The sequence below is a fragment of the Chrysochloris asiatica genome, unplaced genomic scaffold (genome assembly GCF_000296735.1).
Source record: "Chrysochloris asiatica unplaced genomic scaffold, ChrAsi1.0 scaffold00020, whole genome shotgun sequence".
Taxonomy (NCBI): domain Eukaryota; kingdom Metazoa; phylum Chordata; class Mammalia; order Afrosoricida; family Chrysochloridae; genus Chrysochloris; species Chrysochloris asiatica.
The window spans coordinates 12,698,602-12,713,496 of record NW_006408538.1 but is presented as its reverse complement, the minus strand read 5'-3'; the positions used below and the strand labels follow the sequence as shown (position 1 = coordinate 12,713,496).

Below are 14,895 nucleotides of genomic sequence, written 5' to 3'. Positions count from 1 at the left end.
TATCCACGCAACAAACTAGAATTCTCAGAGGTACATCTATATAGGCAAATGCAAAGGAAGGTCTGCAGGGATACACACAGACTGACAATAGTACTTTTTCCACAGGCAGGGGATTTGGGGTGCTGGCCAAACCTGCCTATAATGTCCTAATTCTGTATAAAGAGAAAGTATTTACAAAATTAAAAATGAATTTAAATAGTAAATTCAGAAGGAGATTCAATTAGAATACAGCTGGTATGTAGAACATTATGGCCTACAGAGATACCACTACAGCAAAAAGTGAGGAAAAGATCAGAAAAGAGGAGACACCTCTGGGTTTACTGGGGTGAGATGAGCACTGCAAACAGACAAAAGCATGTAAAAGGGTCCACAGAGCAGGGCTGGACACCCAGGTCCCACTGCTCTTATCGGACCCCCTTGTTTGAATAAGACCTATGCTTCTCAGAAGCCTGAGATTTGTGTCCCCTACCCAAAAGGGACTGAAACCCTGCAGCAGTATGTTCATATAGAAAGTACTGCAGGTTCAAACTCTTACACATAAGAAAACTGAATTCTATTTTCTGAATCCTCTGTCCCTCCACAAAACTAATAAGGAAAAAAAGTATCATTAGGCAAAGCCTACTCTCTTGAAAACTGTATTTCATGATTTGGGGTTCAGCTTCTTAACATACACATGGAAATACACGCTTCACTCCCTTCCTCACTATCCCCAAAAGCATATGTATAGAAAAAAAAGTCACTCTACATTTAAATTCTTACAAAGTCTCTCATTATTACAGGGTACTCTCCCAAATGCTTTATTTTGAATTTAAAAAGTACTGTTTGGGGAAAATTCATCAACCTGAAATAACTCAAAATATCAAAAAGGTTTACCTGTAACAATGAAGAGCAAACAAAAGGCTGCTTCTTGTTGATAGGCGCTGTGCAGAAAACATACCTCACTCGGAGACTTAACGGAATATGTTGGATCAACTCTGCAGAAAATTTAAAATCATCCAAATTGCAGACAAAATATTGCCCATCAACTTGTGAAAAATCTACAAAAATATCCTGAGGGGGGAAAAAAGACATATGGCATTATAGATGGCCAAACCGGGCATGATGTAAGTACTGAAATCTATAGCAGACAATCTCTCTAATTCACAACAGACTTCCAGAAATACCTGCCTCCTCAAGCTAACAGACATGCAAAGCCTTCCCTTCCTGAAATACTCAGAGGTAAAATTACTAAGGCAAAAGTCTCAGAAAGTTTTCAGATCAAGATAAATTTCATAAATAGTAATTCCATAAAGTAAACTATTCATTCATGTTCAAGAGGTTAACCAGTAATTATGTGACCCATCACCACCAGTTTTACAAAGATACAATAAACATGAGTTTTTAAAGTGAGCTTCTTTCATTTCCTTGGTTTGGAGGTTTAGGTTCCTGGTTTCATGGGGCACTCCAGTTAATTGGCCAAATAACGTGCTTCTGCTTCTGTTTTAACTCCTAGTTCACTGCAGAGTGTCCAGGTACTTAAAAGTTTGCAAGCGGCCATCCAAGGCACAACAATTGGTCTGTATTCACCTGGAGCACTGGAGGAAGGTGGAGAATCAGGAATATGAGGAGGTAGGGAATGTGTGGCTAACTGCCTCCATGAACAACTGTCTGCTTTGCCAGGAGACCACAAGAACTAGATGGTGTCCCACTAACATCACTGACCATTTGATTGAAGATTCCTGATCCAAAGGGGGGACATGAAGAAGAGAATTTAAAATACCAAGAACACTGCAAAAATCCCCAAAACTATTGCTCTGAGATAATCTTGAAACCAAATAAAATTTTAGTTCACCTAGTAAAATGTGTCTGCTTTGAGCATAATGCTCTTTCACAATTGATCTCGATGATATCAAATTTAACAACAGCAACTTTCTAAAGATTAGCCAGGAACCTTTGGGTGAAGTGAGCTTATGCTAATGGGGAGAAGAACAACTCATACAAGGAGGGGAGAATGGTTGCATAGTTCAGGGAATGTCATCAGTATCACTGAACTGAACATTTAGAAACAGCTGAACTGCTGTGTATTTCTCAACAACAACAGGTTGGTTTGTTTTTTAAGTGACTTTCTACTTACAATGAGATTAGAAAGTGTTGTATCAGGGAGATGATAGGCAAACATTTCAATCTGGTCAGCAGTTGGATGAAGACCAGCTGCCTTTAGTAAAAGAAAAAAAAACTACAATTAGCTAATATACACAATAACAAAAGGACAAATTTTCTTTATTTCAAGATAAACTCCTATAATCAGGCTAAATTGTCACCAAATGAACTAAATGTCAAGAATTTGGATGAGAGAAAACCATCATGACTTTACATCTTATTACCAATTAGGAAAGCTGATGAGATCATTTAGTAAAAAAAAAAAATTATATTCACAGAAGAATTAGTCTTTCACTTACATTTCAGTCACAGTTATAACATAGACAATTGGTATAATGCTGAAATTTGCTGTCTAATAAAAATCATTTTCAAAGTCTCATTTCTCCCCACTGAACAAAAATAAACAAGGACATCCAGTCCCTGTAAGGAAGACAATAAATGTATACACATACATACCTAAGGAGCCCTGATAGCGTAGTGGATTATGAGGAGGGCCGCTAGCTGCAAGGTCAGCAGTTCAAATCCACCAGTCACTCCATGGGAGAAAGATGAGGCTTTCTGCTCCAGTAAAGATTTACAGCCTCACTATGAGTTGGAACTAACTCGGTGGCACACCACCACCACCACCACCACCACCACTACATACGTGAGAAAACTTCTCAACTGGAGACCAACTATAGCTTTAGACGTATAATTAATTGCAGTGTTAAGAAATTACCACAGGTAAGTACAAGGAATGAAGCAAAGGAAGGAGAGGAAGAGAAAGGAATGAAAAGAGACAGACAGAAGGAGGAAAGAGATGAAGCAATGAGGCATAAGAGGGAAAGAAAGTTGGAGAAAATGGGGTGTGCCCTGTGCCAAGAACCTAAACACAATTTACCAAAAGCTACGAAATTCAACAATAGCTCTCCTCCAGAAAAGTTTTCTTGCATAGTAGTAGCATGTATAAGTATATGCTCATAGAAGATGGAGATGAGCCATAAAAAGTGAAGCTAAAACTTAATTTTAGCTTAAATTTTAATTACTTAAAAAACGTTATTACTGAGTTTTTCTCTATGGTGATGGAAAGTTTGGCAACAGATACTGGTGATGGGAGCACAATATGGTTGCTATACAAGTGTCACTGAATTGTATATTTGAGAAATGGTGATTTTGCAAATACTGTGCTATTTATATTTTTACAATAAAAAATGATAGCTGTGTTATTTAACATATGCACAAACCCTGTACAAAATTTAATTTTGTCCTAATTGGCTAGAAGTTGTCTTGCTTAGTGCTGTTTTCCCCCACTCTCAACGGGTTCTTCTATTTTCAGGCTCTGGAAAATTTTCAGTCTGCCAACACAGTTCTATGTGCCCACCTGAAGTAACTGTGCCTATCCTACCTGCTGCTTGATTCTAGAAAGAACTAAAGGCAGGTTGTTCAATTTGGGTCTTTTCCTTGCACACCAGGAGTTTGACCCAGGAGTCTCCAAATCTTTGAAAGCTATAAATGTTTTTTTAACATTATTTCCATGGCACCAGTAAAAACAAGTTTGTTTTTTTGAAGGGGATTATTTATGTTCCCTGATATTTGAGCAAGAGTCTGAGTGGTAGGTCAGAGAAGGGACAGTGGTACTCCACAGAGAAGTAACATGTCACACCTTACCTTTATAAGTTCCACAGGCCTATTCAAAATCTCTTTTAGTAAATTCAGATCCTCTCGAGTCATGGTTGTAACCTCTCCTTCTTTAAATTTCGAGCTGAATCTACCAGCTCTGCCAGCAATCTGCAGGGCTTGAGAAGTAGTAATAGGTTCCATTTCCTTCTCTCCCTTTTCATTAATACTAGGTTTTATAAGGGAGTAAAAGATAATCCTTTTTATACTTCTGAAATAAAAAGAGGAGAGACTCTCAGACTTTGTATGAGAAAAATTTCAATCACTTGGGGGGTCACTACAGAAATCCTCATCCCAGTTCTAGTCAAGGCCCCCTTGCAATCTTGCCCACCATTAAAAAAATATGAAAACTTGAAGAATGTAATCAGTGTCAATGAATTACGCATGTAGAAACTATTGAATTGATAAACTACCCATAAAAAAAGCAAAAAGCAGTTTGTTGATAATGCTTCATTTCAAATAGTATCTTTCAACAACTATGATACAACTTTAACAATCATCAAACTGTACACTAACAATGGTTGTTGACTTGTATGATATGTAAATTATATTAGTATGCAACAAACAAAAACAAATAATTATTTATTTAAAAAACAAACGACATTTGACCTAGCCTCGATGGCTTGATAATCAGAACTCGACTAGAGGAAGATGAATAAATAAATTTTGATAAAATAAACAAGGGTAAATTGCTACAATTTGATGAACTCGACCTATACTCCTGGAGGTAGTAACTCTAAATACCAACAGAGAGGGAAGGAGTCTTCACATCAATTTCCTCTGTACACAGGGTAGATAGGGACAAGCAACTTAGATTCTGGCTACCTAAAATGAGGGGCAATAAAGGCACGAAGTGACTGGCTTACAAGGTTTCAAGAGGGAGTTTAGTTTAAGAGTGTGTGGAGGAAGAAAGAGTTCCCACTGAATAGTTTTCTTCTCGTCTAGATGGTTCTGGTTAAAAAGAGATGGGGATAAAATTCTTATGATTCAACAGTGAGTAATTTTTATTATGACTAATTGCAACTGTCACAATTATAAAGGTAGAAGTTTGGTAACAAAAATGGGGGAGTAGTTAATCTTACAGTCCAGAAACAAAGGACCCTAAGACCATCAGGGGGGAAGAACACAAGTGGAATGTGGGACCTTATCCAGAAAAATAACAATACCAGAGATGGGGACATGGAGAGAGGGGGCAGCTGAGGACTCTGGATTCATGGAAAGAGAGGGACTGAGAGCTTGCGGCCAAGAGGAAGATTTGCAGAATGTGTCCTTTGGTGCTGTAAATTATTATATATGCCTGAGTGTTTTTTAAAAAAAAATACCTAAAGTGAATAGAGATATATACTGTTATCTGTTGGGTCATGGAAGGAATATAATCATTGTAATGAAACAAGGTTTATGATTTATTGAACGTAAACTTTCACTCAATTTACAATGAAAACTAAAAACAAAAGCACGAAACTTTATATAAAAAATAAAGTTTTAGTTCTTTTTAAACAAATAATCCAAATAAAGTATTCTAAGACTGCTTTAAAAAGCAGGCTGCTATGAACAACTATTAGCAGTTCCGTGATTCAAAAAGGTACAGCTGCCTAGATTACGCAGGGTGGACTAACTAGGGTTAACCGGGGGATAACGGAGTCCTGGTGCGTTGATCCTGAGTGGGAACTGACTCAATGGCACCACCCCCCCACCACTATGTGCTAATGGTTAGCCCCCATAGTGGCTAGCATAACAGATTCTCAGACACCTGCTGACTCAGACGGTGAAATGACAGGTTGAGCTAACATAGCAGGTTAGCAGTGACAGAGGTGGGTAGGGCTCAAAAGCCCTTCCTTTTAATCTTTTAACAGCCATATGCAAGATAAATCTCAGATCTATCCTGTAATAAAGGAAACACACTATCTACCCTATAATAAAAGGTGATGCAAATGATTACGTGCTTGGCTGCTATGAATAAAGCTGGCAGTTTGTACCCAGCAATGGCTGTGCCAGATGCCTGGTGATCTGCTTCCATATATTACTATAACCAAGAAAATCCTATGGGGCAGTTCTGCTTTGCCACATGGGGATGCTGGGAGTTGAAACTGACTTGACAGAACGATACACTATAACACCCATTTTCCTAGATCAAACTGGTGTCATCAGAAAATGGCTAAATCAATTAAGAGAACTGAAAGAAAAGAAAAGCAATCGAACCCACAGAATATCCATGCTTATTCAAAACAAATCACTTACAAATTCAGTCCCATGCCAATCGCATCTGTAGCTACCAGTATTTTGCAGGGATCATCGGGATCATTAAATTTTTTTGCTTGAGCAAGTTTGGTCCCTAAAACAAGAACAGGTGTGATAGTTTATGTTAAATCAGTGTTCTCAATCCTTTACTCCATCACACTGCATATACTATGGAAACCTTCACCTCTTGTTCTTTTCATCTTTATAAATAAAACTCTTAAAGTTTCTAATTCATGTCTTGATATCCTCAGTAGAGATGCCTTTCTTTACTTCCAGCCCTTAAATACCCTCTCATGGAGCCACCCAGTCTCCCAGCACTCCAGTCTTATCATCCCCGGTAACACATTAACACTACAGGTCTATAGTTTGAAGGATATATTTTAAGGACATTTCTGTAAGAAATTCATAAACTTAACTTTTAATATAGTCTTTTAATGGAAGACAGTAACAAGAGCTGTGATTAATACACTTCAATTCCCACCAAGATGAAAAGGGAATATTTTATACAACCTATTGGATTAAGCATCTTAATCCAGTATCTTTTACTGTGTTTCTATACGTATCTTGACATAGAAGAGATTTCAGGTCCTGTCGGGAAGAAAAAAAAAAAATACTTACCAGGTGGGAGACTGCCATATATAACAGCTGATTCCAATCCTCGAATCTCAATTTGCCGACTCACAGAATAAATATCATTCTTGCTAAAACAGACAATGCAGTCCCCAGGTTGAAGATTATCTAAAGATTCTAACGCATGATCCAGTACAGAAATGGGGGTAAGCCTGTTATATGTTCGAACCTACAATAAAGAGATGATATTGTAAAGAAACAACACGTAACTCAGCTTCTTATAACTATTTAGTGAAACACTTGTAAGGGAAGAGTAGCTAAACTCAGTTATGAATATTTTACAATCGAAAATACAGAAAAGCATTTATTTTGAAATTATAAGTGTTACAATCAGTTCTCTTGGGCATTTCTAAATTAATAAAATCTTTAGAATTATGAAATAATGTTTCATAAATTTTCAAAGCAACTTTACATACATTTGAGTTTCATGGTAACTTAGCAATAAATTTAGAAAAGTTAAGTGTGATTTCCAGTTTATGCAAGTGAAATAGAGCCCAAGAAAAAGATCAAATTGAGGCCTTTCCCACTTCTAACCTTCTGTGATCTAAGAATGCAAACCTGACTGAACCCAGAATTTCTTCTACTATATCCTCTAAATTTAAAAGTATTTCTTCACCTTATTACAGAACCCTAGTAAAGAAACCATCACTTGTCTGTCAGTTTGTCAAACTATGGAGGCTGGAGTGTTGCTGTAATGCTGGAAGCTACATCAGCGGTATTTAAATATCAGCAGGGTCACCCATGGTAGACAGATTTTAGCTGAGCTTCCAGACAAAGACAGACTAGAAAGGAGAGGTGAATGGTTAGCCACTGAAAACCTTAGCAATGGCAGCAGTACATTGTCAGACAGAGTGCTGGAACATGAGCCCCTTGAGGTTAGGAGGCACTCAAAACATGACTCTCGAAGAGCTACCTCCTTAAAGTTGAGCTGACCATAATGACAAGAATGGAGCAAAGCTTTTAGGACCATCATGTGCTGATGGAGCACAAGTCAAAATGAGAAGAACAACTACAAATATCCACTAATAACTGGAATATGCAATGTACAAAGTATGAACCTAGGAAAATTGGAAGTTGTCAAAAATGAAATGGAACACATAAAGATAGATAGATATCCTAGGCATTAGTGGTCTGAAGTGGACTGGTACTAGCAATTTTGAATCCAGGAATGACAAACTGAAGAGGAATGGCATTGTATTCATAGTCAAAAAGAAAATTTCAATATCTATCTTGAAGTACCATGCTGTCTGTGACAGGATAATATCCATACACTACAAGGAAGACCAGTTAATAGCACTATTACTAAAATTTAAGCAACCACTAAAGCCAGTGATGATGAAATTGAAGAATTCAATCAACTTCTTAGTCAGAAACTGATCAAACATGCAATCAAGATCTATTGGTAATTACTCGTGATTGGAATAAGAAAACTGGAAACACAGAAGTAGTTAAATATGAACTTGGTGACAGAAATGATACTGGAGAGCACATAACAGAATTTTGCAAGATTAAAAACGTATTCATTGTAAATATCTTTTTTAGACAACATAAAAAGGCAACTATACACATGGACCTCAACAAATAGAATACACAGAAATCAAATCAACTACATCTGTGGAAACACAGTAGAAAAGCTCCATATCATCAGCCAAAATAAGGCCAGGGCAGACTGTGGAACAGATTATCAATTGCTCATATGCAAGTGAAGGCTGAAGCTGATGAAAATTAAATTAAGTCCGCAAGAGCCAAAATATGACCTTGAAAAATCCCACCTGAATTTAGAGTAATCTCAAGAATGGATCCAATACATTAGAAACTAATGGCCAATGAAAGACTCCTAGACTACATAGGCGTGCTACAGAGACCCGCTATAAAAAAGATACAGGAGTCCTAATAAAACAGACATAAAGGACAATTCTGGAATCCTGAGCTTCCCAGGAAAGGTTAGAGAAGTGGACTTCTTGCTTACATGGAGGAGAAGCTGAGCAGGGGCAGTGAAAAAAGGAGACTTACTGTTGAACTGACTCCTGGCCAAATGCAGCATGGCCATCTTGGGAAAGAGACAGGCAGTGGCCTGCTGGCCCAGGTTCATTATGACAATCAAAAATGAGATAGCAACCAAGTCCACACAGCTCCACCCACCGGATAAGCGCCAATACGAGTTCTTATACCATATGATCAATTACAGACATCAGCCAACACAGAATAATTCAGGAAAACACTGTAAGAATAGTCAAAATAAATACAAGTTTTGAAACAATACAAAACCTGCCATTAGAAATCCAGAAAATTAATACTAAGAACTCAGAAATGAACAGTGCACTAAAAGGACAAAGGAGCAGATCTGAATCCATGGAAGCCCAAATTAGTGACCTTGCAGAGAAATCTCTCAATACTAGTAAGTTAGAAGAACAATCTGAAGAAAGCCTAAGAGTTATGTGGGACATCACATAGAAGGATATCTTATTGGTGATCAGAATTCCAGACAGAACAAGATGAGACAATAAAAAGCATACAGCATTTTTTTGAAGAGCTCCTGAAAGAAAATTTCCCCAATATCATGAAAGGTGACGATCATTAAAGAAGTTAAATAAACCCCAAACAGGGATAGATCCAAAAAGAAAATTACCAAGACTTATCATAATCAAACTTCCCAAAACCAAAGACAAGAATTCTAAGAGCACCTTGGGGAAAATGAAAAATGACCTGCAACAGAACCAATATACCTGTAAGCTCTGATTTCTCAGCAGAAATCAAGCAGACAATAATGCAACAGGATAATATATACAAAACTCTGAAAGAAAAAAATTGCCAATAAAGAATCATATACCCAGCAAAACTGTCCATCAAATACAATGGTGAAGTTAGGATACTTTCAGATAAAAAGAAATAAAGGAATTTTAATAACTAAAACAACTATATAAAAAAATGCTAAAGGGTGTTCTCTGGACTGATAACCAACAACAGCAGACAACCTGAGATGAACACACATGATACACCATCCAGAACTCAACCCAGGTATAAAAATATATAACTAAAACAAACCTATGAGACTAAAAATAGGGAACCAGAGATATCAATTTACAATGAACGCAATTAAAAGTAAAAAGAGGGAATAGTGTAGACACAGAACTTCCAAATGGCAAGGAAGTCAAGTATATTCTGATATAAGACAGACTGTTTAAAATGGGAGGAAAAGAAATCACAGGGTTACCGCAGAGAAAATTACTACACCCTCACATCAAAATAACCAAGAGGAAAATCAGAAAGATCTTGTAAACATTAAAATAGCAATGTAGAAAATGAAAAGAAAACCAACTAAAAAAATTAACTCAGTGCAAATATTTATGTAGGACAAAGAAACTAACAACACCACAAAAACAACAACAACAACAACAACAACAAAACCCACACAGCATAACGACAGCAATTGACTCATACCTACTTATAATTACACTGAATGTAAATGGAATAAATGCACCAGTCAAGAGACAGAATGGATAAGAAAACAGGCTCCCTCAATGTGTACGTCTATCAGGGACACACTTTACACACACAGACAAAAATCAACTAAATACTAAAGGATGGGGAAAAAAATCACTATTCACAATAGCAAAAAGACGGACACAATCTAAGTGCCCATCACAGAAGAATGGATAAACAAAATTTGGTACATATACACAGTAGAATGTTACACAACATTGAAGAAAACTGATGAACACCTCACAGCACCTATGAACCTGGAAGACTTTACACTGAGTGAAAATAGTCAGGGGTCCTGGTGTGGCAACAAAAGGACAAGTACTGCATGAGACCAGTGTTGTACAAAGTTAAGAAAGGATTCTCTTACTAATGGAAACATTCTATGATGGTTACCAGGGGCAAAAGGGAAGGGAAGATCCTTCACAGGGTAGAATATAGACAGATGTTAACTTGGGTGACGGGGTACTCTCACAAATGTCTGTACATGTAGAGCAAAGTAAAATTGAACCCCTAACTCGTATCACAAGGAGCTCTGGTAGCGTAGTGGTTATGAGTTGGGCTGCTAACCTCACCGTCAACAGTTTGAAACGATGAGCTGTTTTATGGGAGAAAGATGAGGCTTTCTGCTCCTGCAAAGATTTACAGCCTCGGAAACCCTATGTAGGGTCGCTATAAGACGGAATCAACTCCATGGCACATAATCACCACCAACATTTCATATCATATCCAAAAACAAATCGCCGGTGAATTAAATATTTAAATGTGAAAAATAAGCAACAAAAGCCATAAGGAGAGAAAAAAAAAAAAAAGCTAATGACCAACCAAAGTCCAGAAGAGATGTGGGAAGACATTCAAGAATAACATACAGGAAGAAGGTCATTAAAAAGACAGGAAAGAAAGAAAAGCCCATATGGATGTCAGAAGAGACTGTGCAACTTGCTCTTCAGCATAATTATGCTAAAGTGAATGGAAGAAATGAGGAAATCAAATAGCTGAACTGAAAATATTAAAAGGCAGCCCAAGAAAAGAAAGTGTTATAATGAAACAGGCAAGGACCTGGAGTTAGAAAACCACGTTCAGCATTTCTCAAGCTGAGAGAACTGAAGAACAGATTCAACTTGCAATACTGAAGGACTCCAGGAGCAAACTATTGAAAATATCAAAAGAAGATGGAAGGACGCACAGCACTGTACCAAACAGAAATGGTCAAGGTTGAGTCATTTCAAGAGATACCATCTGATCAAGAACTGATGGTGCTAAAAGAAGAAGTTCAAGCGGCACCGAAGTCACTGGTGAAAAACAAGGCTCTGGGAATTGATGGAATACAAATGGAAAGCGTGCAACAAAGTGATGCAGCACAGGAGGCACTCACTCATCTATGTCTAGAAATTTGGAGGACAGCTACTTTGCCAACTGATTGGAAGAGATCCGTATGTGTGCCAATTCCAAAGAGAGGTGACTCAATGGAATGGGGAAATCATCAGACAGTATCATTAGTATCACTTGCAAGTAACATTCTGCTGAAGGTAATTCAGAAACAATTGAAGCAGTACACGGACAGGGAGTTGCTAGAAATTCAAGCTGGATTCAGAAAAGGACTGAAACGGGATATCACTGCTGACATCAGATGGATCTCACTGAAAGCAGAGAGTACCAAAAAGATGTTTACCTGTGCTTTACTGACTATGCAAAGGCTTTTGACAAACTACGGAAAACACTGTGAAGACTGGCTATTCCAGAACACTTAGTTGTGCTCATGAGGAGTCTGTATACAGACCAAGAAGCAGTTGTTTGAACACAACAAGGAGATACTGAATAGTTTAAAATCAGGAAAGGTGTATGCCAGAGTTGTATCCTTTCACCATACTTATTCAATATATATGCTGAGCAAATACAAGAAGTTGAATTATATGAAGAACATAGCATTAGTATTGGAAGAAGACTCATTAACAACCCACGATATATAGATGATATAACCTTGCTTATTGGAAGTGAAGAGGGTTTAAAATACATACTGATGAAGATGTATGTAGGGATTGCACCTCAATGTAAACAAAACAAAAGTCTTCACTAGTGGACCAATAAATAGCAGTCAAGAAATCCAAATGATGTATTGCAAAAAAAAATTCTTTATAGTATTCAAGAGCAAAGATGTCAATCTGAGGACTAAGTTGTACCCGACCCAATCCATGGTATTTTCAGTAGCCTCATATGCTGTGAAAGTTGTACAATGAACAAGAAAGACCTCAGATGAATTGATGCATATGAACTATGTTATTGGAGAAGAACATTAAAAGTTCCACAGACTGACAGAGGAACAAACAAATCTGTCTTGGAAGAAGTGCAGCCAGAATGCTCCTTAGAATCCAGGATACTGAGACTTTGCCTATCCTATTTCAGGCTTGTGATGAGGAAGGACCAGTCCCTAGAGAAGGACATCATGTTTGATGAAGTGGAGGGTCAGAGAAATAGAAGACCCTCAATTAGATGGAATGACACAGAGGCGGCAGCAACCAATGTGAGGATGGTGCAGAACCAGTTTTGTCCTATTGTGAATTCAACCACTATGAGCTGGAGCTGACTGGACAGCACCTAACAACAACAAAAGTGAAAAAACACAGACAAACAACAACAAAAACAAGATTAAAAGGAAAACCACTCTTTCCTACTCTACAATTTTCATAAGGGAATATATGAGGCCACAATATCTAAAATACAAGACTTTGAAAACTGCACTTTATCCTGCCTTTTGATAGGACTCAAACTTCCAGGATTCCTGATTTATTTAATTCTAAAAGGATCTGCTCAAACCCTAAAACATTATGCCAAGAGATGATGGAGAATCTAGGAGGCTACTCCAGCAGAAGGTTAGAACACAAGATTCAGATCAGTTAAGTAAGGTCTACTCCACCTGACGCAGCCCTGGTGTGATGCTGTAGGATCAGCACTGGACTACAAATCACAAGGTCTGCCGTTCAAGCCCACCAGCTGCTCCTATGAAACCCTATATATGGTCATCATGAGTTGGAATGATGCAATGGGTTAAGCGTTGGGCTGCTAACTGTAAGTTCAGCAGTTTCAACCCACTAACTGCTCTGAGGGAGAAAGATGAGGCAGTCAGCTTCTATAAAGACTTAGAGTTTAGGAAAACTCTACCCTGTCCTCTAGGATCGCGATGAGTCAGAATCAAGTTGACAGTAGCGGGTTTGGGTTTAGTTTTGGACTCAACCACAAGGAAATGACTTTCTTTTTAGTTAAATGTTGTCACTCTGGGGTTTATGACACCCACCTCCTCTGAGCTATTTATCTGATGTGGTTGGTACCTGGAAAACAAAGCATATAACCTAGTACCTCCACTTCCTCCCCAGTCGTGTACATGAGCTCAGTCACCAGGTCAATTGCAGCAGATTCTCCACACAGATGGACTTCTTGGGCACAGAGTCCTATATATGCAAAATTGACATGTATTTTTTAATTTAAAGATATCAGAATTAAATATGCAACATTTTACAGAGCAAAAAGACTTTACATTTCATTACCAATTACTTTACCTCTTATCAAGTGTTTTCACAAATATGATTTCTTTGCTTCAAATGTGAGAACTAAAGCCTTCTTTCTACAGGGCAACAATTATCCCTAATGTGAGAAATCACAGGGATTTTAAGATTTTGAGTCTGTAGTTATAGTTATAGTTATTAGAACCTGCATTTCAGTACTTAGTGATAAGCACTGGTCCTATACTTGTGTCTTTCTAATTAAGCTCCCTGGAATCACTGAGGTGCCTCAGAGGTTGGAGGATGGAAAAAATTCCTAGCTCCTTACCCCTGAGGAGATCCACTTTCATCTATTTTCCATAACAGGATTCACTGTTCACTCAGAAGAGAGAGTTCAATTACTTGGTTTCAAATCTGAAAACACCCACCCTCTAACATGCTCATCAAGAATTCACTCCAATAGCAAGCAGGGAAAAGGTTCATTCTGTCCACAGACCTCAAGGCTCCATTTCTAAGAATCCAGTTTAAAGAAATAATAAAATGTATAAACAAAACCCAAAAAGCTATGGCCACAAATATGTTTGCTGCAACATGATTAATAGGGGAAAATGTTCATAAACATCTAAAAAATTTCTGGAGTCCTGGTATGGCTCAGCCTAACTGCACCATATCGTTGGTTCAAATCCATCAGCAATTAAAAAAAAAAAAAAAAAAGGTCTATGAAAGAACAAAACTGAAAAAAAGCAAGGTACAAAATTAACATGTTCACAAAATACCAAATGCACAAGAAAAGAACTCATTTGCAACATGATAAAATAGTATTTAGTGGTTGTGTAAATATGGTGAGATTTGAACACTTTAATTTTAATTATAAGGTTATGTTGATTTTTAATAGGCAAAATTAATTTCCCATTAATAAAACAATATTTAGAGAACACAAACTCACGCCTTACCAACTGGGGCTTTTTTGTTTGAGCTATAGCCAGCTTTCTTGGCAATGTCAAGCAGGCAAACGACTCTCAGTGTAAATGTCACTACCCAGCTTTTTGCATTAAGAACACCAACCTAGAAGTGCTCTTGTCCAGGCCCATCCTCTAGCTGGATCTTTAATCATTTGAATTTCGTCAATCACAGCTACTTCATCTTAAAATAAAAAAGTTATCATGAGCAATACAATAAACTTATGCAATATTACATACTAATTGCAATAGCAAAATTCAACCTTTCATCACTGCCATCATCATCATGTACCTAC

At 37.5% G+C, this 14,895-nt stretch overlaps 1 protein-coding gene across 1 annotated transcript in view; it reads right to left on the bottom strand.

The window, feature by feature from the left end:
- SUPV3L1 (suppressor of var1, 3-like 1 (S. cerevisiae)) overlaps window positions 1-14,895 on the bottom strand; it is a 39,828-nt gene that overhangs the window by 4,046 nt on the left and 20,887 nt on the right. Inside the window, exons 7-13 of the mRNA XM_006835842.1 lie at window positions 14,706-14,783; window positions 13,498-13,589; window positions 6,652-6,832; window positions 6,034-6,127; window positions 3,787-4,006; window positions 2,114-2,194; window positions 874-1,050 (exon numbers count right to left, since the gene is read on the bottom strand). Of these exons, the coding sequence (XP_006835905.1) occupies window positions 874-1,050; window positions 2,114-2,194; window positions 3,787-4,006; window positions 6,034-6,127; window positions 6,652-6,832; window positions 13,498-13,589; window positions 14,706-14,783 (923 nt within the window). The remainder of the gene's footprint in view (window positions 1-873; window positions 1,051-2,113; window positions 2,195-3,786; window positions 4,007-6,033; window positions 6,128-6,651; window positions 6,833-13,497; window positions 13,590-14,705; window positions 14,784-14,895) is intronic.